Genomic DNA, 23,230 nt, shown 5'->3' on the forward strand with positions numbered 1-23,230 from the left:
TCCGTGCAGTAATACAGCCTGTCAATCTTGCACAGTCTCTGAGGAACAGCTGGTGTTCTGAAGTGATGGAGACACGGGCAGAGCAATTTGGTTGGGGTGTCTGCTGTAATCCTGCTTGGAATTGCCAATAAATCTGCTTTGCAAAATTTTGTGACATGAAATTTGGAATAGTGTCAACTTACACTATTGCATTCTTTGTTGCTCTTTACTGAAAAAGTTATAAGAAAAATATCTATGCTAACAAGTATATTTTATATGAACATTCTTCCTCCTCTTGCTGTAACAGCTGACAATGCTTGTTTGCACATATGTTACTAAAAACTCTCTTCCTTGATGGTATTAATGAGCTTAATTTCTCTGTTACAGGGCCCTAAAGGAGACCCAGGATTCTCTCCAGGACGGGCAAAACGTGGGGAAAAGGTATTATTTTCTTAATTATAGAAAAAGGTTTTGTCTGTCCCATTCTTTTGTGAAGTCTTGTTTAATATTGAGACAGATTATGACAGCACAATGCTGATGCTAAGATTTGTCCTTTCACTTCAGAGCTTTTTTTCTGCTTGTGCCTGCTAAGCCACTTTAGCCAAACAGGTGGTTGCTCTCTCTGCCCAAAATATTTGAGTATGAATATTCAAGTATTCTATTCTTCATAGAAATTGTAGGCTTGAAAGCTTGTGATTATTTCATTTTTTGATTACAAATGTACTGAGTATGTATGGAACTTTAGAGTCAATGTGATAACACTAAAATATAATTGGATGTTTGCATTCTAATGTGTTAGCCTCTGCTACATCTTTTAGAATATCTTGTATTTATGCTATGTTTTATTAACAGCATTTTCTAGTAGGTAAATTATGGAATATTTGTGCTATGGAGAAAACACTGTAAGAATCCAGGACCGCTCTCTGTAATGAAGAATGCATTAGCAAATAACTATTGTTTAGTAGCTGCTGATGTGTACATAAAATAACTTAATTTTTAATGACTATGTGTTGTCAAAGCCTAAAATTCACAAATATATATTGTCAGTGTTAAAGGGCTGATGAGAAGAAATTCAGAAATGTGTCTGCTGATGCACTAATGGGAATTTGAAGTGCAGCTTTTATGGAAATAGCAACATTATTTTAATTTAACCAGCTTTTGCTTTTGGCAATCTAATCATAGTGTTGCTAGCTGTACATGTCTGCCTGAAACTCAAGCTATATTCTTTGGCATGAACCCAAGCAGCCACAGAACAGTCTAAAGCTCACCCATATATTTGTATGACTACACCTAAATACATGTGGAATGCATCTATAATCCAAAAATATGGGATTGATATGCATTTTTATAGTTCACGCTATTTTGTGTTCTTAATTTTCCCCCCCAATTTAAATTTGCTTGCCCTAATTAATGGAGTTAAATTTATTTGGATGCTAACTCACTTCCAGGATCCATTCCTTGGCTCACTGAATTTGAATCTGGGGACTAATCCTGAAGGAGTGAATCTCTTCACTGTCAGTCCTGAGCAAGGAAAAAAAGAGCTGAAACAACCTTTCCTCCTTCCCCATCTGCAAAAACCATAAAAATTTGCATCTTTTTCCATCTCCCTAACATTTGAGATGCTCTAATTCTTATTCCCATATGCCATCATGTGTTTGTGAAGTTTAAAATACTCGATGAGAATAGCTGTATTCCACCATAACACTTTTGTCTTTATGCATCTTTCAAGTTGCCTTTTACACAGATTAGATTTGTGCTGTGTTGAACACAATGCATACCTTAATGGTGTCCTGGTTCTTGGTTGAGGATTGTTGGCATAGTAGTAATACAAACAATAAACAATAATAGTTAAATATATATAGTAATTTGAGGAAAGGGTTACCTTAAGAATTGTGTAGCTTCTTCACTCCCATTTATGTTGGCTAAAAGCAAATGTTAAAAGGTTGTGAACTAAGACTGTTTCAGCGATGATTTGGCCATGTTGCAGGAGCAGGCACGTTGTACCTGGTGGTCTCAGTTGAGGAACTGTTGGCTTTTCAGTTTTCTTCCTCTAAAAAATCCAATAAAAATCTATGCCTAATCAAACAACATTAGCTGCTTCTTCATAGTAAATGTCCAAGAATACAGAGAAGATGTTATGGGCCTGTGCCATGTTCCAGTGAAACATTGACTCTGAATGTTTTTGTTGTACAGGGTGATCCAGGCCCCATAGGCTTTCCAGGTCCACCTGGGATCAAAGGCCAGAAGGTAAGATTCTGTTTCCATTTTCGTGTGACTTACCCTGGCCCCAGTGGCCATCAGGTGGATGTCTGATGGTCAAGAGGCGATAGAACGGCTTCAGGCTTGCTGTTGGTATTATGACTGTCTACGGTGCAAAACCTTCCCTTGTAACTAAATTGAGATCATCATAACAGGATGTTAATCACAGCTGCTTTTGTTGGTGTTCTTCAAAAGACATGGCACATAAATAAATTTCAAAGCAGTACCCATGGTGGTATCAGCCTTAAGCTACTGAGTGTCTCCCACTGCTTCTTCTACAGAGTGCAATTTTCCTTGAGTAGAGGGAAACTTGGTTCTGTGAGAGAATAGTGGTATTTCCATTCCTTAGGATATTTGGGCTAAGAGTTGCTAGGTGAAATCTTACTTGTGGAATAAACATCAGCAAAAAGATAGAATGGAGCTATGAAAAAAACCCAAAACCTGTTGCTGTTGAAGGATTTTTTCAAAACTGGAGGCAGTATGGTGACACCATGGAGCTGATAAGCAAGCATTGCAAAGGCTCTTGTGACAGCACACAGGAGTCCATTTATTGGCTAGACTTGCTCCATGCCCAGCAAACTTTATAGCTGATACTTTTCAAAGATAATATCTCTCGGTAGCTGATGGCTGTAGCATTAGTCATAAAACTTCACATACTGATTTTTACAGGTTACAGAAATTGCTTGACTCTCTAGAATAATTGCCAATATTGTGCTAGAAATATTTTAATAACAGTGCATAGAAATTCTAGTAAAATACAACGGGTAACAGTAAGATGGAAAGACATGGCTTGAATAGTCCTTGCTGTTATATACACAGACTGTCTGCCATATACACACTTCACTCAGTCTGGGTCCCACTGTGCTCCATATGGTAGAAGTCAGACACTTCAACTTGCTGCATTTTAGTTGGCAGTAAATATTTTTTCTCTCACGCAGACCAAAGTATTCTTACAACTTGCTGTGTTTTTGAAATGCGCTTGAAATCTGTACTGCTGTAAGTGGAAGCCTCAAACTGTTCTCTTCCACATTGAGCTTTAAAGTCAGAGAATTAATCTTCATTAGAAATTGGAAGGTAATTAATTTTTCAAACCAGTGCATGTGAACTTTTATTCTTCTTATTTATTTCCATCTTAGCTCAGAGTAAACCGCATCTAATTTATAGGGATATGCTCAAGAATACAAACTCAAGCTAATAAAAATCTAAGAATTTTAAGAGGATTAGCTAAGTCACAGGGAAAGAAACCTCTGTGTGAAAACTGTCTCTTTGGAATGATATTCATTTTAGCATGGTTTAGCTTCATTCCCAACCAGCATTAAGTGAGTTAGAATGAATTAAGGCCATGTTAACTCTGAATAAGAATATGGGCATACTGCTCTAAAGTAGGAGTTCAGAGGAGTTTTGCTCTGACAGAAGTAAGATGCTATTGTGTAGAAACATGCAAACAGTAATCAGTCCTTCATCTCACAGTTTCTTGTGAGCCTTTTTTTGAGACTGTCCATGTAAGTGTTAATCAGCTAAACTGACCCACTTTGAAACTAACTTGTGATAAACTTTTCTTTGAGTGTTTCTGTGTGTAGCAGAATTTGCTTTCCTTTTTTCCTGCTACAAAAATAAGAAACTGAGAGTTCTCTTCTAGCAACACCTTCTTTAGTTGATTATTTAAGCATCGAAACAGGATAAAATTCTTTAATGGATAAAATTCATGAAATACAGAGTTGGCTGGGACTGTAAAAAACTGTAGTTTTCTGACTCACATTTTGAAAACTAAAGAGGAGTTACTGACTTTTTCTAAAACTGTCACCAAGGAAAATAATTTTATCTTTTAATCTTGTATAAGATAATAAAATTAATTTCATGCAAAAATACTGTTATGATCATGCAAAAGCTCATCCAAAAATTTGAAATACCTGATCTGCTGAAATCAGTTGCAGAATTTCCTCTTATTACAGTGCCTCTCAAGTCTCTACTGAGTGATGAGTATCATCATGCTGCAAGGCAGCCAGATGTTTAACATCAGCCAAGACACTCCCGCTGCTCAGTCAATGTCTTTGAGTCCAATTTTATGATAGATTTCTGTCCATAATAAGGATTGTTTTGGTATTTCTCTTTCAAGCTGTAGCTTTTGGACTTGTGTATTCCCAGTACCTCTTGCAAAGGATGTGGAGGCCAGAAACTTGGCTTTTGCGTAAATCATGCAACTGTTAGAGGCTCCCTTTTAGGCCAGCTTGCCTGGGTATGTTTAGTACAGTGTAAAGACATTCAAGAAGGTTCCCCTTTCAAGTGTACTTGTGCAGATGGCAGGTTCCAGCTCTACTTTTAATTCCTTTTTTTTTTTTCTTTAAGAGGTAAAATATGTTTGAAATGGTCTATCCACAGGCAGTAAAGTTCAACAGTTTCATGATTCCAGCACCACAGGGAATATATCTGGGATGAGACTGTTTTCCCTACCAATAAAAATTCCATAGTATAAGAGCTGAAATTTGTTCTATGTTAATTTCAAAAAAAAGATGTCTTTCTTGGAAGGTCTGTCTCTCCTGAGTGTGTCCTAGAATAATCTGAGTTGACCATCTACTTATACCTCTCCTCTGAACTGCCTTGTTCAGAAAGGTCACCGTGACAAGGAGTTGGAGTGGGGAAATGCACTGTGTAGAGTCTAATTCTTCAGTTTCAGCAGGTGACAGCATCCCATGTACTCATTTGTTCAAAAGAGAACAAGTCTGGAACTGTCTTAAAGCATGCTGATATCTTGAAATTGTCTAAATTGCCAAGAAGATTTCTTACTGCTTTACTCTAACTCAGCTTTCATATGAGCTGCTAAATGTAAACCAGTTCTGCAGACAGACAAGTCTAGATATTTTTTTTCTTGATAAAGGGAGAATAGAGTATGAAAAGAAGGTCCATTTTGTTTATTTAACTGTATTTATTGCATCTTTCTTTCTCCACTTGCAGGGTCTTAAAGGTTATCCGGGACTGCGAGGGCCACGGGGAGAGCAGGTGAGTGATGGAAGCACAGTACACTGTACTCTGCAGATGAACAGTGGATGACAGAAGATTGTATAACCCATTGTAAGTGTTCAGCATAAGCTATCAGTGTAAATTACTGACTGTTTAAGGAAATACCGGGCAGTTCTTGACCAATAATTCCGATTGTTTAGGGATCTGTGTGGTAAGAAAACGGTCTAAATGAAATGGAAAAGACCAGCTTGTTTTTCAACTCCCATACCAGATTGGCAGATGTTGGTGTAAAATTCTTTTAAGAGGCACATTTTGGATTCTCCCACCTCTACTGATCTAATGCATTTTAAATCTCCTAGCATGTAGAAAATGTGATAGTTATTGAGTGCTTTTTCTCACTTCTGTGTCAGTTCAAGAAGCAACCTGAATGTAAGTTTCAGAGATATCCAGTTGCTGATGTCTTATTAGCATTAATGAGGCTTCTCATGGCAGAGTAGAGAGAAGCACGAGTCTCCTTTTGGATGACCCTGAAAAGGAAATGGTGATGATAATAGATGGTAAACATCTGAAGGGAGATGAAAACTCAGGAGCATCATCTGTGAGTTTCATGAGTTTTATACACAGATCCTAACTGAATGAATTTTTATTACAGGCTCATAGGATTTTTTTTGTGTTGATGATAATATAGCAGTGAGATAGAGATAGCCAGTGGGGGGAAAAAGATAATTAACATCAGAAGATGGAGAGAAGTTCTATACATTCATAATTAATCCAGTGCTATATTGACCTGATTCTGGAAGAAACAAAGCAAAGTGGCCTTGTAAGGATACAAGGATTCTTTAATGAAGAATTTAATGTATTTGTTCAAACAGCTAAGGCTCGTGCAGTTACTTCATTATAAGGATCTGCCTCCTATAGCCCTCCTCAATTATTTCCTACAAATAGCATCTATGTTTTTACTGTGAAAGTAAGGAATGAACTGTTGTATTTCACACAATCTTAGACTCTTTTCAAAGGATATGTAACTGAAATTGATGGAGTTACTTACTTATGATGGGTGAATTTTAGTATATTACTGTGTATCTTGCTTAAAAAGTATTTTTTTTCATGAGCTTAAGCTGCATCATATGAGTAGATGTTGAAAGAGAAATGATAAAACAAACTTCAATCCATGACGTTAAATGTGTTTTTTGTTTCTTTTCTTTTTTCTCTCTTCCTTCCCCTGTCCCCCCTCACTTTTTTCCACTTAGGGAATTCCAGGAATGGCTGGCAGTATTGGGGCAGTTGGTTACCCTGGCAGGCAGGTGCAGTAACTATACTAATGTCTTTGAATTTTTTGTTTGGTTTTTCTTTTTTTTTGCCATTTATTCTTTTCCGAAGTACCATATCTAATTCTTTTGAAACTACTAATCTTAAAAATGTAATTGTTTACATCCTGTCATTTATTTTTGAAACAACCCTCTTTCTCTGGTAGTGCCTTCAAGGGAATGTTGAGTCTCTTGGCTTTTAAAATTTGATGGGTTAGATGCAGTAATGCTGTTCCCTTCTAGAATATATAAATGATATTACCAAAATACTGAATGTGTAAACACTTTACACTTGTCCATAAGCCCCATGTGGTTCTATGTGTTTTATCTTTTTTGTATTTCAAGTCCAGAAACAGTAGGAAACTGCCTGTTCCTCCTAATTTTTCACCAATGTGTTTACTTCACTGCTGAAACTATTTCTTCAGTCCTTTAGGGAAACAGAACATTAAAAAACTTTTTTCCCCCTTGAGATATTTTAGGAGAACCAATAAAGCCATAAAGCAGCTTTTTTTAAACACATCATGGCTAGGCTTCGTGAACAAAGATTTGGGGAGGGCTCTACCCACGTTTGTTACAAGCACACTCGTGGCTAAAGAGGCCAATACGAGATAGACACGTCCGGTTGCAAAAGGCACAGCAGAAAGACTCCTTAGGTGGTAAATTCTGCAAGACATGATTCTTTCTGTGCTGTCTTTTCTCCTCGAGAGTGATCCTGCGGGCGTTCTCAAAAGCATCAGCAGCGTTATAGATGGTGTGTCTCCAGGCCTCCTGATCGGAGGCCAGAGTAGACCACTTATGTTGGTCAAGATTTTTAAACACAAGCACTTATATAAATACTGATTCTGTTTTTTTTGATTTACATCTGAGGTTACAGATACCTCAGTGCAGTAATACAAATAAGAGATGAAGCAGAAATACTCATTGTTTTCCCCAGATAAATTACATAAGACAGATTGACAACAATTGACTTTGTGGTTTTGTATTTGCTTAAAAGGGTGAATTTGACCAATACTTCAATGTTTTATTGGATTAGGTTTGTAATGGCTATATATTTTAAAATTCCATTACAATATTTTATAGAGTAATGGATCATAACATTTTTGTATAGAATGATGTAAAATGTTTAGAACATTTGGACCACATTTGCTATTCTGACATTAGTAATTGGAAATGTGTACAAATATAAAAGCTTATGAAAAATCCTGTGAAATTATGTCACTGTAATGCCAGATCACTGGTCTGGAAAAAAATTTCCTCACAGAAGAAATAATTCTAATGTAATGGAAGTTTCAGTCATTGTCTGTGTTTCAGCCATGCATTAATGAAAGACCTTTCTGAACATGATCCCAGGGGACTACTTGATGACACAGTCTTCAATCCTCTGAATTTCAAGAATGTGTTGCAAGTTTACTGTTAACAAATGCTGTTCCAGTTCTTTTACGTAGATCATCTCTCGCTGTTTAAAATGAATTACATCTCATGTCTTTTTATAATAGGGCTTAGCTGGACCAGAAGGTAACCCAGGTCCTAAAGGTGTAAGAGTAAGTATGCATTTGGTATGCATATCTATTTTTACCATGCAGTACTTAAGAAAGGGGATGAGGAATTCAATTCACCTCTGCCTGCTGAACCACTCTGCCCTTGCAGAACCTGCAAATGAGAAGACACAGTGTATCTTTCAAAATACGTGTAAGAGTTTACTTTTTTTTCCGTGGTGAGCTGCAGAGAGCAGTCTTCCATTGTTGCCCTTCCTCTCACTTGCATGCAGGCAAGAGAAGAAAGCAGTACTGGGTGTGTGAGGGCTGGGAGTGAAGAGCAGTGGACATTTCCTGCCTGAAGCATTATTTCCATGATGGAAGTTGTCAAGAAAGGAGACATATCTGGCATTTGCAGTCTGTAACAGCTACAGAAGTTGATAAAGGGAAACAGTCTTGTCATACAAAAACCATGAAAGTGATCTTAAGATTTTAGAATGGTTGAATTGTAGTTTTATATACCCCAGGGACTGAAGGGTCTTACTGCTCTGTGCGTTCAAGGTTTGCTTTTGATTACTCTTGGAAGTAAAATAAGTTGGGTTTTTCTCTATACATGCTGGTGCATGTATATGTATTTTTTCACACTGACTCTCACCATCAAGCAGTAGAAACAGGTTTCCAGAAACTTGCATGTTGCTGGCTGCATCTAGGACTTGAAGGCAGCTTTTGCTAGGTGTTTTCAGGCCCTCAGCTCACGTACAGGTTGATGAGCAGTGTTCTGTGTTCTCAAGCATCTATTAAAATAATTTTATTACTAAGTTATTATCAATATTTGCTTTTGTCTTGGTTTTTTTTAATGTAGTTACTAAAAGCCTTTACCTGCATCAGCTTCTTAAACATTTGCCTGCTTTTTTCGGGGTGGTTTTTTTATGTCAGTTTTCATTACAATGATGGAAAAAATTAGTTTGTCAGGATCAAGTGCCAACAGATATTGGACCCTCAGGGATTGTTTCTTTTATGTTTCTTCAGTTTATTTTTGTTCAGATTCTCAAGCATTTTGTCTTGTTCTCCCTTCAACCAACAAGACATTGTGATCCCAGTCACTTCCTGAAAAGTAACTGCTGCTCTGTTTACACAAAGCTAAAAATGGCCAATGCATGAGTAATTTAAGGGAAAAACACCTGTCATGTCTTAAGGCTAAGTTCTGTATATGAATTCTAAAAACAACTCCCAGTAAAATTGATGACACAGCCCTCTTGAGCCATATTACTGTGCCATGGAGTGTGCAGCAACATGATATGAAGTGTTTAGAGCTTTACATTTAAAACATTCCTGTTATCAAACTGTGCTCTGCTTCTCAGCTATTTTAAGAAACTGTAGAAAGTAGAAGTGTCCTTGTTTTCCTTACTCTCACATTAGGCTGGATGACAAGAAGGGCACTATCTTTCATAATTAACAAAAAAAAGGAAATTAAATAATTACAATTGGAGGACTGGAGAGAGTTATGAAAGCAAGGAATTCTTTTTTAGTAACTAATAATATTTTTATTCCAGTCTCAGGTTGAATCTGATATTGTAGAACCCATCTCTCCATACAGCTGAGGAATGGTGGCAGAGAAATACCACCGCTGAACTTTAAGACATTCTACTTGTGTTAAGATAAACTTTTGTCTTCTAAGAGCTCTTACATATAGCAGTGATCACACAGTGTTATTAAAGATGAGAACATATTTTCTGATGTATTTCATGGGTAAGGTTAACTTATGAAAAAAATTGCTAATTCCATCTATTCTAATAAATAAGGTGTCTGAGGCAACCTTGTCTTATTGGACCACTTTCTTGGTACTTCTTTGATAGCTGACTTTGTACTCTTATAGCAGGAAATTGGTTTTGCTCTTAGTTGGAGAGTAAATCCTGGTCACATTTAAATTGCTAGAGCTTCACTGGTAGTTTCAAATGAGTCTGAATTTAATCCCTCTATTGTGAACCCATATCTAGCCAATACTGAGGGACAAGCAGTGTTGATGAAAAGCATTGTTCTTATGTTTTTAGGGTTTCATTGGACCTCCAGGTGTGGCAGGACAACCAGGACCTGAAGGAGAAAGGGTAGGCTTAATGGAACATTAATGAAATGTTGATGTTCGTGTGGTAATGCAATATACGTTAGAATGAGGGGAAAATGTACAATGTATTCATTTAAGTACTTTTTGCTAATAGCAAAACTGATGTGAAGAAAATCAGATAAGTATGTCATATATGATTAGGCTAATCAATGAAATGCACTGGTGCTAAAGTTAAATGGGGAGCAGCTGTAAATTATTATCTTAATTTACTCCACAGCTGCAAGGATTAGGGTTATTTTTTTTCTTACTAACAAGGCCCTTTATGAATATTTTTCATTGGAGCAATTTCATTCATTCATTCATTAATATTTGTCTCTTCTCAGATGATCTTTAAAGTAGAACAAGCCATGGAAGTCTCTGTCACTCTGTGCTTGAGCTTTTTCTTACTTCTCTTGAGCACAAAACTGCCTGGCCATGTACTTAGATGCAAGCAAGATATGGCCCTTTTTCATAACTGTTCTGATATGGCCACAGTAAAGACAAGCAAAGTTTGTGTTTCTGCTGTAGGACAATGTCTCTATGATTCTTTGCTCAAATATTCTTTATTTTTTAATTCTTATTTAGTGGTAGTGCTTCTGACACTGTCTTTTTCCAATCAAATAATCAAAAACAGATTTAATTACTCGAATTTAAGTATTGAAGGAAAGAAAACTTACTTTTGATGGGTTATTTCTTTCTCAGGGCATCCCAGGCTTACGTGGAAAAAGAGGTCCTAAAGGGAGACAGGTAAAGCTTTTAATATTTGTTATAATTCCTGCTGCCAATGTAAATCCACCTGTAATTCACTCTATAACTTCAATCACTGAAAAAAGTTAGGGGTTTTTTTGTCCATAGATGACTTTCTATTGTTTTCAGCTAGTACATAAATAAATTCTGTAAAATCTATGTTAGCACAAGGTGCAGATATGATGCAAGCTTTGTTAATCTGATTTTGGTGTTGGTTTGGATGAAGACCTTCCAATGTCTAATATTTCTGGACTGTGGTAAATTAAAGCTGTCCTCTACTTAACATATATTTCTAGAGCTGAGAATAAACACAAATCTGCCAAGGATACATTATCAAGGTTTACATATTTCCTGTGTAAATATGTAAAACATGCCAAATGTTTTCTTTTCTGCAGCAACCATATTATTTTAGGTCTTTGAAGCTATCCAGGAGTTTCTAATTTTAACTTTCTTGTGGTTTGAGATTGAAAACCACGATAGTGTTCTGCAGTTGTGCAGTCAGTTGCACTCAGCAGTTCAGATGACTTTCAGCTAGCATTTTGAACAAGCTTGTTCAGCAGTTGTAGGGTGATTATCATAATTTGGCGCTGGATGTATGCTAAGAAACTTGTGGGGGATTCTGTTTAATTGTTTTGTTTTCTGTGTGATGTAGCACCAGCCAAAATAGTCACTAGCCTACAAGAGTTGCTTCGATGTAAAGAAAGGCAAGCAAAGTACCATTAAGTTGATAGACTGCTATCAAATAGCTGAGGTACAGAAATCGAAGGAGGAATTTGATTTTTAATTATTCAGCTAGAAGGACGGGGTGTTCCTGTGCTTGTTGACCATATTGTCATTTGCTTATAACTTGAATTGAATGCTACTTTGTGCATCTACGTGTTGGGCACAAAGGGCTCTGTGCCATCAATACCTTGCAGTAGTTGGCAGTGCCTCGTGCTGGTGAGTCACATGCAGTGTTTAAGAACCAGGAGAACCTGGATGGAAATCCAAGTCTTGTGCTGAGTGTGGAATAGGAAGAAGAGGTGACAGCAGAGTACACTGAAAATGTGTTTTGCATTATACTATCATTCTCCATGGCAGGTTTCACTGATTGCCAGTATAGTTGCTCCAGTCCATAGCAGTTAGTCGGTGCTGTGTATGCTGTGGTAAGCAGTTATTTTTCATTTACAATCAGAGCACAGTGCGAGGCTATGTTCTTAAATCTATTCAGAGAAGAGTCACATAGGTGACAGAGCACCAAAAGCCCCTCTACACAATGTCTGTGATTACCTTAATACAATACTGATTTCTTTTAATGTTGTAATTTCCTCAATCCCAAGGTTCATTCCAAATCCCAAGGTTCATTCCAAATCCCAAGGTTCATTCCAAATCCCAAGGTTCATTCCAAATCCCAAGGTTCATTCCAAATCCCAAGGTTCATTCCACATCCCAAGGTTCATTCCAAATCCCAAGGTTCATTCCAAATCCTTTCTATGATCTATAAAGTACTTATTTGACTGAAGGTTCCTAATGTAGGGCCCAAACCAGGAGAGCAATCACATGGGAACCTGGCTTGAAGTACTCTGCTGGATCACAGTCTTAGAGAATGTGTGTTATTTTAACCCCAAACAATGATAGCTGTAATGACAAGGTCTTTTGGCACAATGCCTAGAGTTAACAACGCTGGTGCTTTGGGGCAGGGCACCATTGCTGAAGGAAATTTGGCATGGGAATTTGTAGTGCCTGAGGTCAGGCTCCTCACCTTTTGTTCTAGGGTGCAACTTATTTCTTTGGACTAAACTTCTCTCAATAATAATAGTTGAGACAAAAAACCTGTCTGACTGGCAGGGATCTTCATGAAAGAAAACAGGTCCAAAACGTCATCTCATTTTTGGGAAGTAATTTTAAAGTATAAATGAAGTGGATCATACAAAGGATCATACACTTATAATTCACAAAATGCTGCTACTTACCAGATTTATTGAATAGTTGTTCATATTTGTAACACTTCTGGCATATTTAAAATTGAACAAAAAATTCAATTGCTCAAATCTGTATTGTGAACATCACAGAGTGAGGATGTGTTTGAATTTTAGATTAGTTTTGCATATAATATGCTTTTAAGAAAATATTTCACAGTATGAGTATATATATTCAATTTCTTTCCATTGTATGGTCATAATACAAAACTTGGCTAGTTCTGCAGTATTTTTAATGCATTGTCTGTCCTGTTAGTATGATGCATTTTGCTCTTATATACACATTTGAGGGAATGCTTTTACATAGTTTTCTTCTATCTGTGTTTAGTTAAAACCAGTTGTCAATGTGTCAGAACAGACCCTGGAAATTTTACTAAGAATTTATTAATCCGTTTTTTTGTAACTGTAAAAAGAATTCAGATTCTGTTTTATATTAAAATTACGAATACGCTTCCTTTGTATGCTTTATAATAATGATAAATGATAATATTGATTTCATAAAACTCTTGTTGCACAGTAATATTATTATATTTCTTCCAGTTTTAGACTTTTCTGACTGTTCATTTTGCTTTTGTTTTTCTACTTACTAAGACGAGTTTTTTAGCATCAGTTAAAGGACACATGCTGTTGGGAATGGGATTATGATGACTGGGGGTAATCTGTCCCTTTTGTAACTCCTGCTATACTGGGTTTGTGCTGTATCATTTGTGACCTGCATCTATGATTCCATGTGGCTGGTAAAACTGTCCCATTGCATCCTCCATTTCCCTTTTGATGCCTCATTTGTGAGTTTAAAAAAATATACATACTTGTGAATTATAGCATCAAATTACTTTGCCCAGCAATTTATGTGCTTCTGGAGTGGGCAACATCTGAAAGAAGAAAAACAATCCTCAAAACCCTTAGAGGAGGAAGAAAGATTAGAGCCAGTAAAGTGGTGGAATTCCATTTCATTTTGCTTTTCGAGCAAAAAATGAACATTCTGTTTCAAGCTTCAGTGCTTGACTTGATAAATCAGATTTCTTTCCTGATAATCTAGTATCTGAAGTCAAAACTCTCATAAAATGAATGAGGTTTTACCATGTCTTGAGTTATTATTTCAGTCTCTAGATGCAGACTAAGGAGAGTGTTCACATTGGTAAGGACCAGTCTTCATGTCTTAGATAATGAAGAATGGCTATTTTCTCTTCTGCTTTAGGGTTTTCCAGGTGACTTTGGAAATAGAGGCCCTCCTGGTCCAGATGGAAGTCCTGTAAGTATTGAATTGTGTGTTGATTAACATGATAAAATTTGTAACACTCAATGTTAACTCTCCTCCTAAATAGAAAGGAGACTTTTGCCTCAAAAGAAATGTCTTGAAGTCCACAGGAAAATCCTGGACTGTTAAATTTTTCATGGAAATTGCTAGGAAAGTACTATGATAAATATAAAAAAGAGCAACAAAAGACTCAGAAAGCTGCAGAAAGAATGCAGTTTCCACTGCTACATGTGCTGACTACCTTGAGAATCCAATCTCTTGTTGTCCTCGTTGCATTGCTGATGAATGTTTTGTCTTCAAAAATTCTTGCATTGGATTTGATCTTGCATTGCTTATTTAAACCATTATTCCAAGATCACCTTAACAAAATAGGATTCTGCCTACGTGTAAAACCCTAGCTTTTGTATGCTTATGCCTTTGGTAGCTGATTTCATCCTTTGAACTGTATCTGAAAACAATTATGGTAGTATGTCATTCAGTGCTTTATAATCAGTATGATAACAGCTTTGTCCTTGGCAGTGTGTGCAGGCTAAAGTGCTCTTGTAGTATGATATTCAAACTATGCCACAGTCACATCTCTTAAAGCAACTTTGCTGTCTTGCTGTATTAGTAGGGAAACTCTGGCTGCAGACTCCAAACTCAGATTTCCTTTGGTGTCAGAAACCAGTGAAAGGCTTTGAGCAGGACAAAAAAACAGCAGTAAGCTCTGGGTAAACTAGCAGCTGATTTAAATGATCTTGTATTGTTGGATGCTCCTTTAGAAACTGCTATCAGTTTGCGTCTAAAGATTTTTCTGATATGGACCAGAGTCAGCAACTGGGCAGAGATTGTCTCCTTTTTGAAGGCCTGCCCTGACATCCACCTTAGAAACTTGTTTTAGAAAAGCTTACCTGAATTTTGCTGGTGGGTTATCAACATTTGGTGTCAACATTTTGTAACATAGGAAAAAAACTCTTTTGCACTTCTGGTCCCTGAGGCAAAGTTTCCCTTGTTGGAATGTCAGGTGATGTCAGTATAGCGCTTTTCATCTTGAAAACCCTCTGAGGCTTTGTGAGTGTCACCAGCTGCTTTTCAAATGATATTAAAACATCAGTTCTTCCTTCCCTTCCTGGTACTCCCAAGTCTCCCTCCATTCCTGATAAAACAGATATTGTCTTTCCACCAGATCTGCAGAAGAGTACTTTTTAATAGAAACAAGCTCAGAAAGCCTGGATCTGAAATTACAGACTTGCACTTTACAAAGAAGCCTGTTTTAATGCAAACATTTGCAAACAAGTTCCATCTAATCTGCCAAGACAGCTGCTGATCTTTCTGCCTTCTTAGACAGGCAGCAACCTCTCTCCCCTCCTCCCCCAAAACTCACCCTGCAGGGCTTGTTCAGGCAAGGGGCCAGAGCTGCAGCTGCAGGGGGCTGCAATGCTAATGGGATATTTACAGAGCCTGTTCGTGTGCTGGCAGTGAAGAGCAGGGGCTGCCTGGGAGGCCTGTGGTGGCAGGAACTTGAAGGGAAGACATTTCTTCCCATGTGCTGACTTGACACTAATGACACTTGTCTCCATGCCTAATTTCTTCTGCTTAACTGACTGATGCCATCCTTCATTTCCACAACACCCTCCCAGTTCTCTGAGGATGTTGATCTGCCTTGGAGAATGTTGCTTGAGCATCCAACTTTGCTTCTGATTAGTTTGGAGCAGGTTGGAGAAGGTGCTTAGGCACCAGAGGACAGAGGAGAGCACAGAGGTGTCCTCTGGGCCATGTCGAAGTCATGCCCAGTTGGACACATTCAGAATGGGCTTAGATTTGCTTGCATAAAACTTCCCCTGCACTGTGGGTGCCAACAGGCTGTGGTGATCCCTCTGTATGACATTGAGTAGCAGGTCCCAGGTGTTGGGACAGCCTGCATGAGACATGATGATCTGGAGGGTTACAATACCTGTTTCGTGTAAGGCAAAGAGACTTGGCAACTGTTTTCTGCAGCGTTTTAACCTCTTCTGAGTTAAACTTGAGTGTGATAGAGGCAGTAGTAGAGTACTGTTGAATTTGTAACTTCTTTTAAAGTACAAATACTGTAGTTTGTATCAAGAAGCAATTTTTCATAAAGAGAGTGTTAATTTTGCAGTGGTCTTTCTATGAACTGAGCCATTGTTCTATTCATCTTTCGAAGAAATATTAATAAATTCATTTTTTGCCCTCAAAATATTGTTCCTTCTTCCTCCCATTTTAGGTATTGTGGTAAAAAAAGTCTCATATCCCTACAGTAGCAGCAGGAATGATTTCATACACAAATATCTGGAGATCGAATTGCACAATCCAGAGACTTTAATAAGTGTGTTCCTCTGTACAGTGATAAGCTCTCACTTGTTTGGAACTCTATAAAAATCCCAAATAACTTGCTCTGTAGATCACTTTTATTAATCTTATCACTGGGATTTCTTTTCAAATGGTAAAATTCAGATAATCTAAAATTAATTTTTTTTGAAGGGAATTGTTGGTGGGGTTGGTCCTCCTGGATTTCCAGGACTAAGAGTGAGTACACTTTTATTACTTTGATATGGTTTCATTACAATATTTGTCTTGTGTGTTTGTCTTTGTTTGTGAAATAATAAAAATTATTATGAAAATCCAAGGATTTAAACAGATTTTGTTCTAACTAGCCATGATTTTAATTAATATCACTCTACAAAACTGCTGTCATGTTGCCAGTATGGAGTACTTCTGTACTTGATGTGGATTTGTATGCTTATTTCTGATCCAGTGTGTCTGGTTTTTTTATTTCAAATAACCAAGTTTTCTAGTTCATAGCACTAAAGCCAGTGTTACTTTTTCAAAAAGTGCAGTAGTCTCAAACACTTTAACAACTCAGCCCTCATTCGTTCCTGAACATGGCTACCAAATTCAGAGCAGAATTAATTTCTGAGAAAAATTACTTTAGCTCGTTAACAGTATTATATTGATTTTTAAAAAAAATATTTATAGAAGAAGGTTGTGGTGCTCAGTGTGGAGTTGCACGCTGTAGTTGTATCAATGCAGTTGTGCCAGAGAAGGTCTGTGACATCAGTGAGTCCTACAGGAGGTGGGAAAGAGTGATACTTTCATACCATGTAGCCTTACTCCCTTTTTTTTTAAAGTAATTCACGTATTTACTCATAGAGGACCTCTATTTTGTTCTTGACATTGTCTCAATCAAGCTTGGCTATGCAACCATGTTCACAACGTAGGAGAAATAGCATGTTTGCATTTGAATTAAGAAAGCTGTGATTGTCTCCAGTGTTTGCTTTGTGGGTTTTTTTTGATATCTGCAGATCTGAAACATTCTTGATAAGTTTGTCACTTTACACTTATGGTCATCTGACTTTTCCTTTTGAAGTACGACAGTTGAGTTCAATTACTATTAACTTTTTAATGATATGTTTATAACAAAAAATATTCCTGTAAGTCATCCCTTGTTGTCTGATTGGGATTGTTATGGCATTGCCATAGTGAAAACACAAGAAAACTCTGTAGCTTCCAGCCTCATCATGCAAACATGAATTTACTCTGTTCTTGTCAGTTGACATATTCAAGCCAATTGAAGCACTCATGCTACTGGAGATTGCACTTTTGAGAATTTGCTTAAAATTACAGTTTACTTTTCCTTCTTACATGACTGTCTTTCGAATTTTACCTCAAGGACATTGATAATTGTATTAATGTATCTAGGTTTTTTAAAAAAGCCTACTATATATCACTTCTAAAAAGGTATTGTTACTGATTATTTTGACTAAACCTTAGTCAGTAGTTTTGCCCTATCTAGAATTCATGAGCATAAATGTTTATGGGGTCAAAGCTCCATTTGCCTTCTTGCTGAGTTGTGGTTATTGACAGAGACATTGAGTGTCAATAATTTTTTTGTGAAATAGAGAAATAATTTTCAATCACCAATCCAAAGCTTTTACCATTTGTACATAGGTGAAATATAACCATAATGAGTGCTATTTCTTGGGGAAAAAAAAAATCAACCTGATAGACTCACTAAGTCAACATTTTTCTTATCAGTGAGATAATTTTTCAGTTTTATTTTTATGTCATCGTCATCATGGCTGGGCTTCGTGAATGAAGATTTGGGGAGGGCTCTACCCACGTTTGTTACAAGCACACTCGTGGCTAAAGAGGCCAATACGAGATAGACACGTCCGGTTGCAAAAGGCACAGCAGAAAGACTCCTTAGGTGGTAAATTCTGCAAGACATGATTCTTTCTGTGCTGTCTTTTCTCCTCGAGAGTGATCCTGTGTGCTTTCTCAAAGGAAACAGCAGCGTTATAGATGGCGCGTCTCCAGAGCTCCCAATCGGAGGCCAGAGTAGACCAGTTATGTTGATCAATATGGCCAAGGCTGAGACGTTGTTTCAGGCAGTCCTTGTGTCTTCTCTTCGAGGCTCCTCTCATGCAGCAGGTCACTCAGTATGTCTGGAGACTGTGACAGGAGTTTAATGAATCGGAATGTTGTAAAGCTGTTTTGGAACTTCCTCTCATTGCTTTTATAAGCTAAACTTTATAAAAGTTTATAAGTACTCCTCTGTGATTTTTCAATCATTGCTGTTGTTACCGTAAGTGTGCCTTCCAACATACAGGATTATTAATACAGGAGTGCCTTGCTGAACTGGAATATGTAGCAGAAGTAAAAGACAGCAATGTAACCAATTTGTCTTGATCGTCTAGCATGACAGAATATGTCATTTAAGCAGTCATGGAAAGCTAAAGCAATGTAGAGTGGCAACTTTCTTGGAAGCTCTACCATTGAGACTCTAAGTGATCAGTCTTCCTTTTTCTCTAGTGAGCCATCAATCTGATGATGGCTGTAGAAGAATATTATTGCTAACATTGCTGAAAGAGTCTCCAGAGAATAATGAATGTGTGCTGAACTGGAAATGCATAGATGACCATCTCATCTTTTCCACATCACTCTCAGCAAGTGGCAAAAGATTTCTGTGTTAATATGCGTTGCTAAATTTTTGCATTGCCACGGAGATATAACACTGCCTTTTGGGTTTTTTGTTTGTTTGTTTGTTTTTCTCCCAGAGGTAGAACAGGCAGGAAACAGATAGACTTTTCCCTTTGTAATATAGTCTTAACTATTGCTAAATCATGTCTTATGTTTAGCTCACCATCTCTCATTAACATTACTGCTGTTGCTGTGTTGATTTTGTAAGATTCTTAATTTATTTCTTTTTCATTTAGTGACTCACTTTTCTTTTTCCTGTCATAAAATTTTCCTTTTTTCTCCCATATAAGTCCTAGAAAGGAGAGATGTGGTAAGAGCTTTGAAGGTACATGAGAACAGAAGAAGTTAGCATGCCCATCATGACGTAGGCTTAATTTTGCACACTTGGTATTTTGGAAGAGTCACTTTTTTTTTTTTTTTAACTTGTAGAAGTCACTGATAGATGAGAAATCCTAGTAAAAGGACCCTAAAAGGCCATTTTTTATGGCCCTACTCATCATAGAGTAATTTCTTTAACCAAATTCAATGCCTACAGAGAAGTGTTCTCATCTGACCTTAAGGACAGCAAGAATGGCCACAGAATGTGCAGCTGCAGTACAAAAGAAAGCTTCCTTATTCTGCATTGCCTAATGCACTGTGATCTCCTCTTGAATTTATAATTTACAGGAGAAGAGGCAAGTTTGGTTTCTTGGGTTTCTGCTGATGTTGTTGGGAACTGTAGATATGGATACCTTTTTTCCCCAAGCAGTTAGCCTGAAAAAGATTTTGGTTTCTCTCTGTGGTGCAGAAAATGCCACATTCTGTTACAGTCTGTAAGTTATTCCATTTTATCAAATGTTTAATGCGGTCACCTTTCTTGCTGTTTGATAGGGAGGCATTGGGCCAGCAGGACCGAGCGGACTATCAGGAATTCCAGGGCCCACGGTATGGTGTTAAATGATCCCACAGCCAGGTGCCTATGCTGCTTTCCAGGTTATATTTGAACATGGGATTTATGTCTTCTTTATTTTAACAGGGTTTCCCAGGGAGTGTGGGACAGCCTGGAATGAAAGGTGATAAGGTGATTTAAATATTTTCATTATCTTAGAGATATATAGTTCTTTCAGACTCCCTTCTCTAAATATTAAGCACAATGTGCTTAGCAAAACCTTCCCTTTTCCCTTTTGTTTTCTTTTCTCTTCTGACTTTTATTTTTTTAAAATTACTTAAGTCTCATGATCTGATATTTTATTTCTGGAGAGAACACTTACTACTGGACATAACAATATCCAAGTCTACAGGGTTTCCTGGAGGTTTTTTTTCAGTGCAATATTTTGCATTGTGAAAGACCTGCTTTAGATCAATTTAATATTTAGTATTTAAAATTTCTTATTCTCTAATTCTGAAAACTACCCCATTTTAAGCCACATACATATGTCTGTATAAAATTATATGTTGTTTAGGGTGAACATGGCCTTGCAGGAGAGCCAGGAGACCAGGGGTACCCAGGAGATAAGGTAACTTAAAATTGCATTCTTTCACAAAATTACCCAATTTCATCAACTTCATCAGTCTTCTGAATCTCTTAAAATGCAACAGGTCAGTTGCATAAAAGTAGAATGCAGTAGTAAAAGTTATTGGATATCACCGAATTAACATATTTTTCAGAAATGCTGTGCTCATTAAAACCTAGTTATTGAACATGTGAACAAAGACAAGTAAAGGGCACAGATAGAATTCTGGTAACTCCGTGTTTAGAGATACATCAAGCAAGAAAAGAATTATGGTGTGATCTGAATCTTGCTAAAAAACTGTTGTAAAAGATATTTTTCCCTTGAACCTTGAGGTTCATCTGCAGCTCACCTGGGCCTGGTGTGGTTAGCAGCAGCACATGGTCTGACATGCTCCTTCATATCATGAAACTGAGATAAATAAGGATCTTTCCTGTTTGGCTAGTACATCAGAAGTCACTGAAATAGCACATCCTGTGAGAACTCTTTTGATGAAAGTTCAGTGTTAGAAGATATTTCTCATCCTACAGAGTTATTTTGAAGTCTGTTTGAGGTGGCAAAATACAGCAATCCATTGCTTCAAACTTAACAATTCATTTTCATGTATATATAATAGCTTTTTTTTTTTTCAGGGTGCTCTTGGTTTACCAGGACCCCCAGGGATCAGAGGAAAACCAGGACCCCCAGTAAGTTTACGCACCAAATTTTGCTCTTAATATATCACTGTATGTTGTTCTATTTGATACTTTTGTGTGATAAGGTTCATACTACATGTAATCCTCTAGAAGCAACCTAATTCAAAATGCACTAAGAATAAGGTCTAAGATGCTTTTATTTCTAGTGATTGGTGTTAGTGAGTGAGTCAGATCTGAAGATATAAGGCTTTTTTACAGAGGTCAGTCTATGTGTCGAATTTTAATAAAGTTCTTAGGATATTAGGTATTCTGTGACAGTCACTTTGTGAGGGAATAGACATCTTGGTAATATTTGAAGCAAATCCACTGAGAGCTTTGGGAACTGCCAAGATGAGCATTTGGACTAGCTGGATTTGGAGAGAGTGTGTGAAATCTTACTAATAATGGCCAATTCTCACAGGGTTGGGAGTAGTCATGAATTCCAGTATGTATTGATTTTTAGCAACTTTAAAGGCATCTGTGCAGTGCTGCCACTTCTGCTGGGTTTGTAAATGTTGAGACAGAAAAGGCGTGCTGCACACGGTTATTTGACTTTTTTCTCACCTGTTTTTAGCACTAATCTCTCTATCTTTTTAGTGTATAATTAAAAACTGACAATACTCCAGTGTCAATTTTCGTATGTGCAGTCAAGCCACTTAGACCCCATGAATGTCATAGGCCCTTAAACTCAATAAAAAATACTTTCTTTGTCTGAACAGTAGTGGATTTTAAGCACATACTGAATGTGACCAACTTTGTGACTCATGTTAAATTAAGCTTTGAGAAGTCAGTCCTGCAAGTAATATAATTTTAATTTTGTAGAATAAATTTACAATAAAATTGTTTATGCTGAAAATTAAAAATATTTTCCAGGTCAGACTTTAATTTTGCTCAAGGAACATCTAGGTATGGCCTGGCAAAACTCGTAAATATGTGGAAGAACAGATATAACTTAGAGAAATAATCTGGCCCATTTTTAGATGTGTCAGTATTTGTATATAATGGACTCACTATAACATGTGGAAAAGACCTAATTTTACTGTTATTAATCACAAAACTGCCATTTCTTTGGCTATGATTGGATGCTTAGAATATATAGGTAAGTATGTAAACCAATATCTGTAACAGTTACTTCCTGGACTTTTAAATAAGATGTAGGTTTTATTGTGAAAACAACTATGTTTCAAGTGTTTTTTGTGACTATTTGTACTATCTCAAAACTCCCAATTTTCTTTGTCTGAAACTAATTTGATTTTTTTGTTTTTGGTGACTTCGAAGAGATATGAAGAACTAGTCTTAATTGAATTCAAAGAGAGGCAGTTATAAAATTTCCTATTTAGTAAAAAAGTCATCTCAACACTTCTGTGGGCTTTCTTGTTAATAAATGTTTTTAAAATAAATTATAATAAAAAATCTTAATTGTTTGGATTTTTTTCAAGGGGAAAATTGGAGACCCTGGACCCCATGGACCATTGGGGCCTCAGGGACCTGAGGTAAGAAATTGCTTGATAGAGGCAAATTGAATGTAATTTAGTTCTAAATTACAAAAATCAGAGGTAAATGGGTTTGCTTCATAAAAGAATGTTTTCATAGTTGAATATAAAAAAACTTTTTATTCAGTCGTAATTGATTAATTCATTCTCCTCCATAAAGTACAAAAAATTCCACCTCATAATTTTTCTGATGTAAAATATCAATATACGGGAGCTTTGAATACAAATTAGTTCCTCATTTGTCTATGTGATTGGGATTTACTCTCTTTTGAATCCTATTGCTGTGGATTACACCTTGAATGAGGCTCATGTGATTTCTCAGGCACACTTCTATTCATAAATTCCACAGCATGTTTACAAATGGGATTTTCCAGGCCTGGTTGCATATTTATCTCTTACAAAATAGCTTTGTTTGCAAGGACCATGAAGAATAAACACCAGTTACATGGGAAGCATTGCCAAGCAGTTGAATCTAGCAGTGAAGTTTCCTAAGAACTCTGCAGAGCTATGGAAGTCTACACAGAAACTGTCAGTCTCCAAATTGTTCTATT

The 23,230-nt window shown here is 36.9% G+C and overlaps 1 protein-coding gene across 1 annotated transcript in view; it reads left to right on the forward strand.

The window, feature by feature from the left end:
- Window positions 1-23,230, forward strand: part of COL24A1 (collagen type XXIV alpha 1 chain) — a 125,584-nt gene that overhangs the window by 26,370 nt on the left and 75,984 nt on the right. Inside the window, exons 6-19 of the mRNA XM_027719937.2 lie at window positions 367-420; window positions 2,173-2,226; window positions 5,191-5,235; window positions 6,447-6,500; window positions 8,000-8,044; window positions 10,030-10,083; window positions 10,782-10,826; window positions 13,983-14,036; window positions 16,524-16,568; window positions 19,893-19,946; window positions 20,038-20,082; window positions 20,465-20,518; window positions 21,145-21,198; window positions 22,626-22,679. Of these exons, the coding sequence (XP_027575738.1) occupies window positions 367-420; window positions 2,173-2,226; window positions 5,191-5,235; window positions 6,447-6,500; window positions 8,000-8,044; window positions 10,030-10,083; window positions 10,782-10,826; window positions 13,983-14,036; window positions 16,524-16,568; window positions 19,893-19,946; window positions 20,038-20,082; window positions 20,465-20,518; window positions 21,145-21,198; window positions 22,626-22,679 (711 nt within the window). The remainder of the gene's footprint in view (window positions 1-366; window positions 421-2,172; window positions 2,227-5,190; window positions 5,236-6,446; window positions 6,501-7,999; window positions 8,045-10,029; window positions 10,084-10,781; window positions 10,827-13,982; window positions 14,037-16,523; window positions 16,569-19,892; window positions 19,947-20,037; window positions 20,083-20,464; window positions 20,519-21,144; window positions 21,199-22,625; window positions 22,680-23,230) is intronic.

The sequence above is a fragment of the Pipra filicauda genome, unplaced genomic scaffold (assembly GCF_003945595.2).
Source record: "Pipra filicauda isolate LSUMZ 115617 unplaced genomic scaffold, ASM394559v2 scaffold164_size1636381_pilon, whole genome shotgun sequence".
Lineage (NCBI taxonomy): Eukaryota > Metazoa > Chordata > Aves > Passeriformes > Pipridae > Pipra > Pipra filicauda.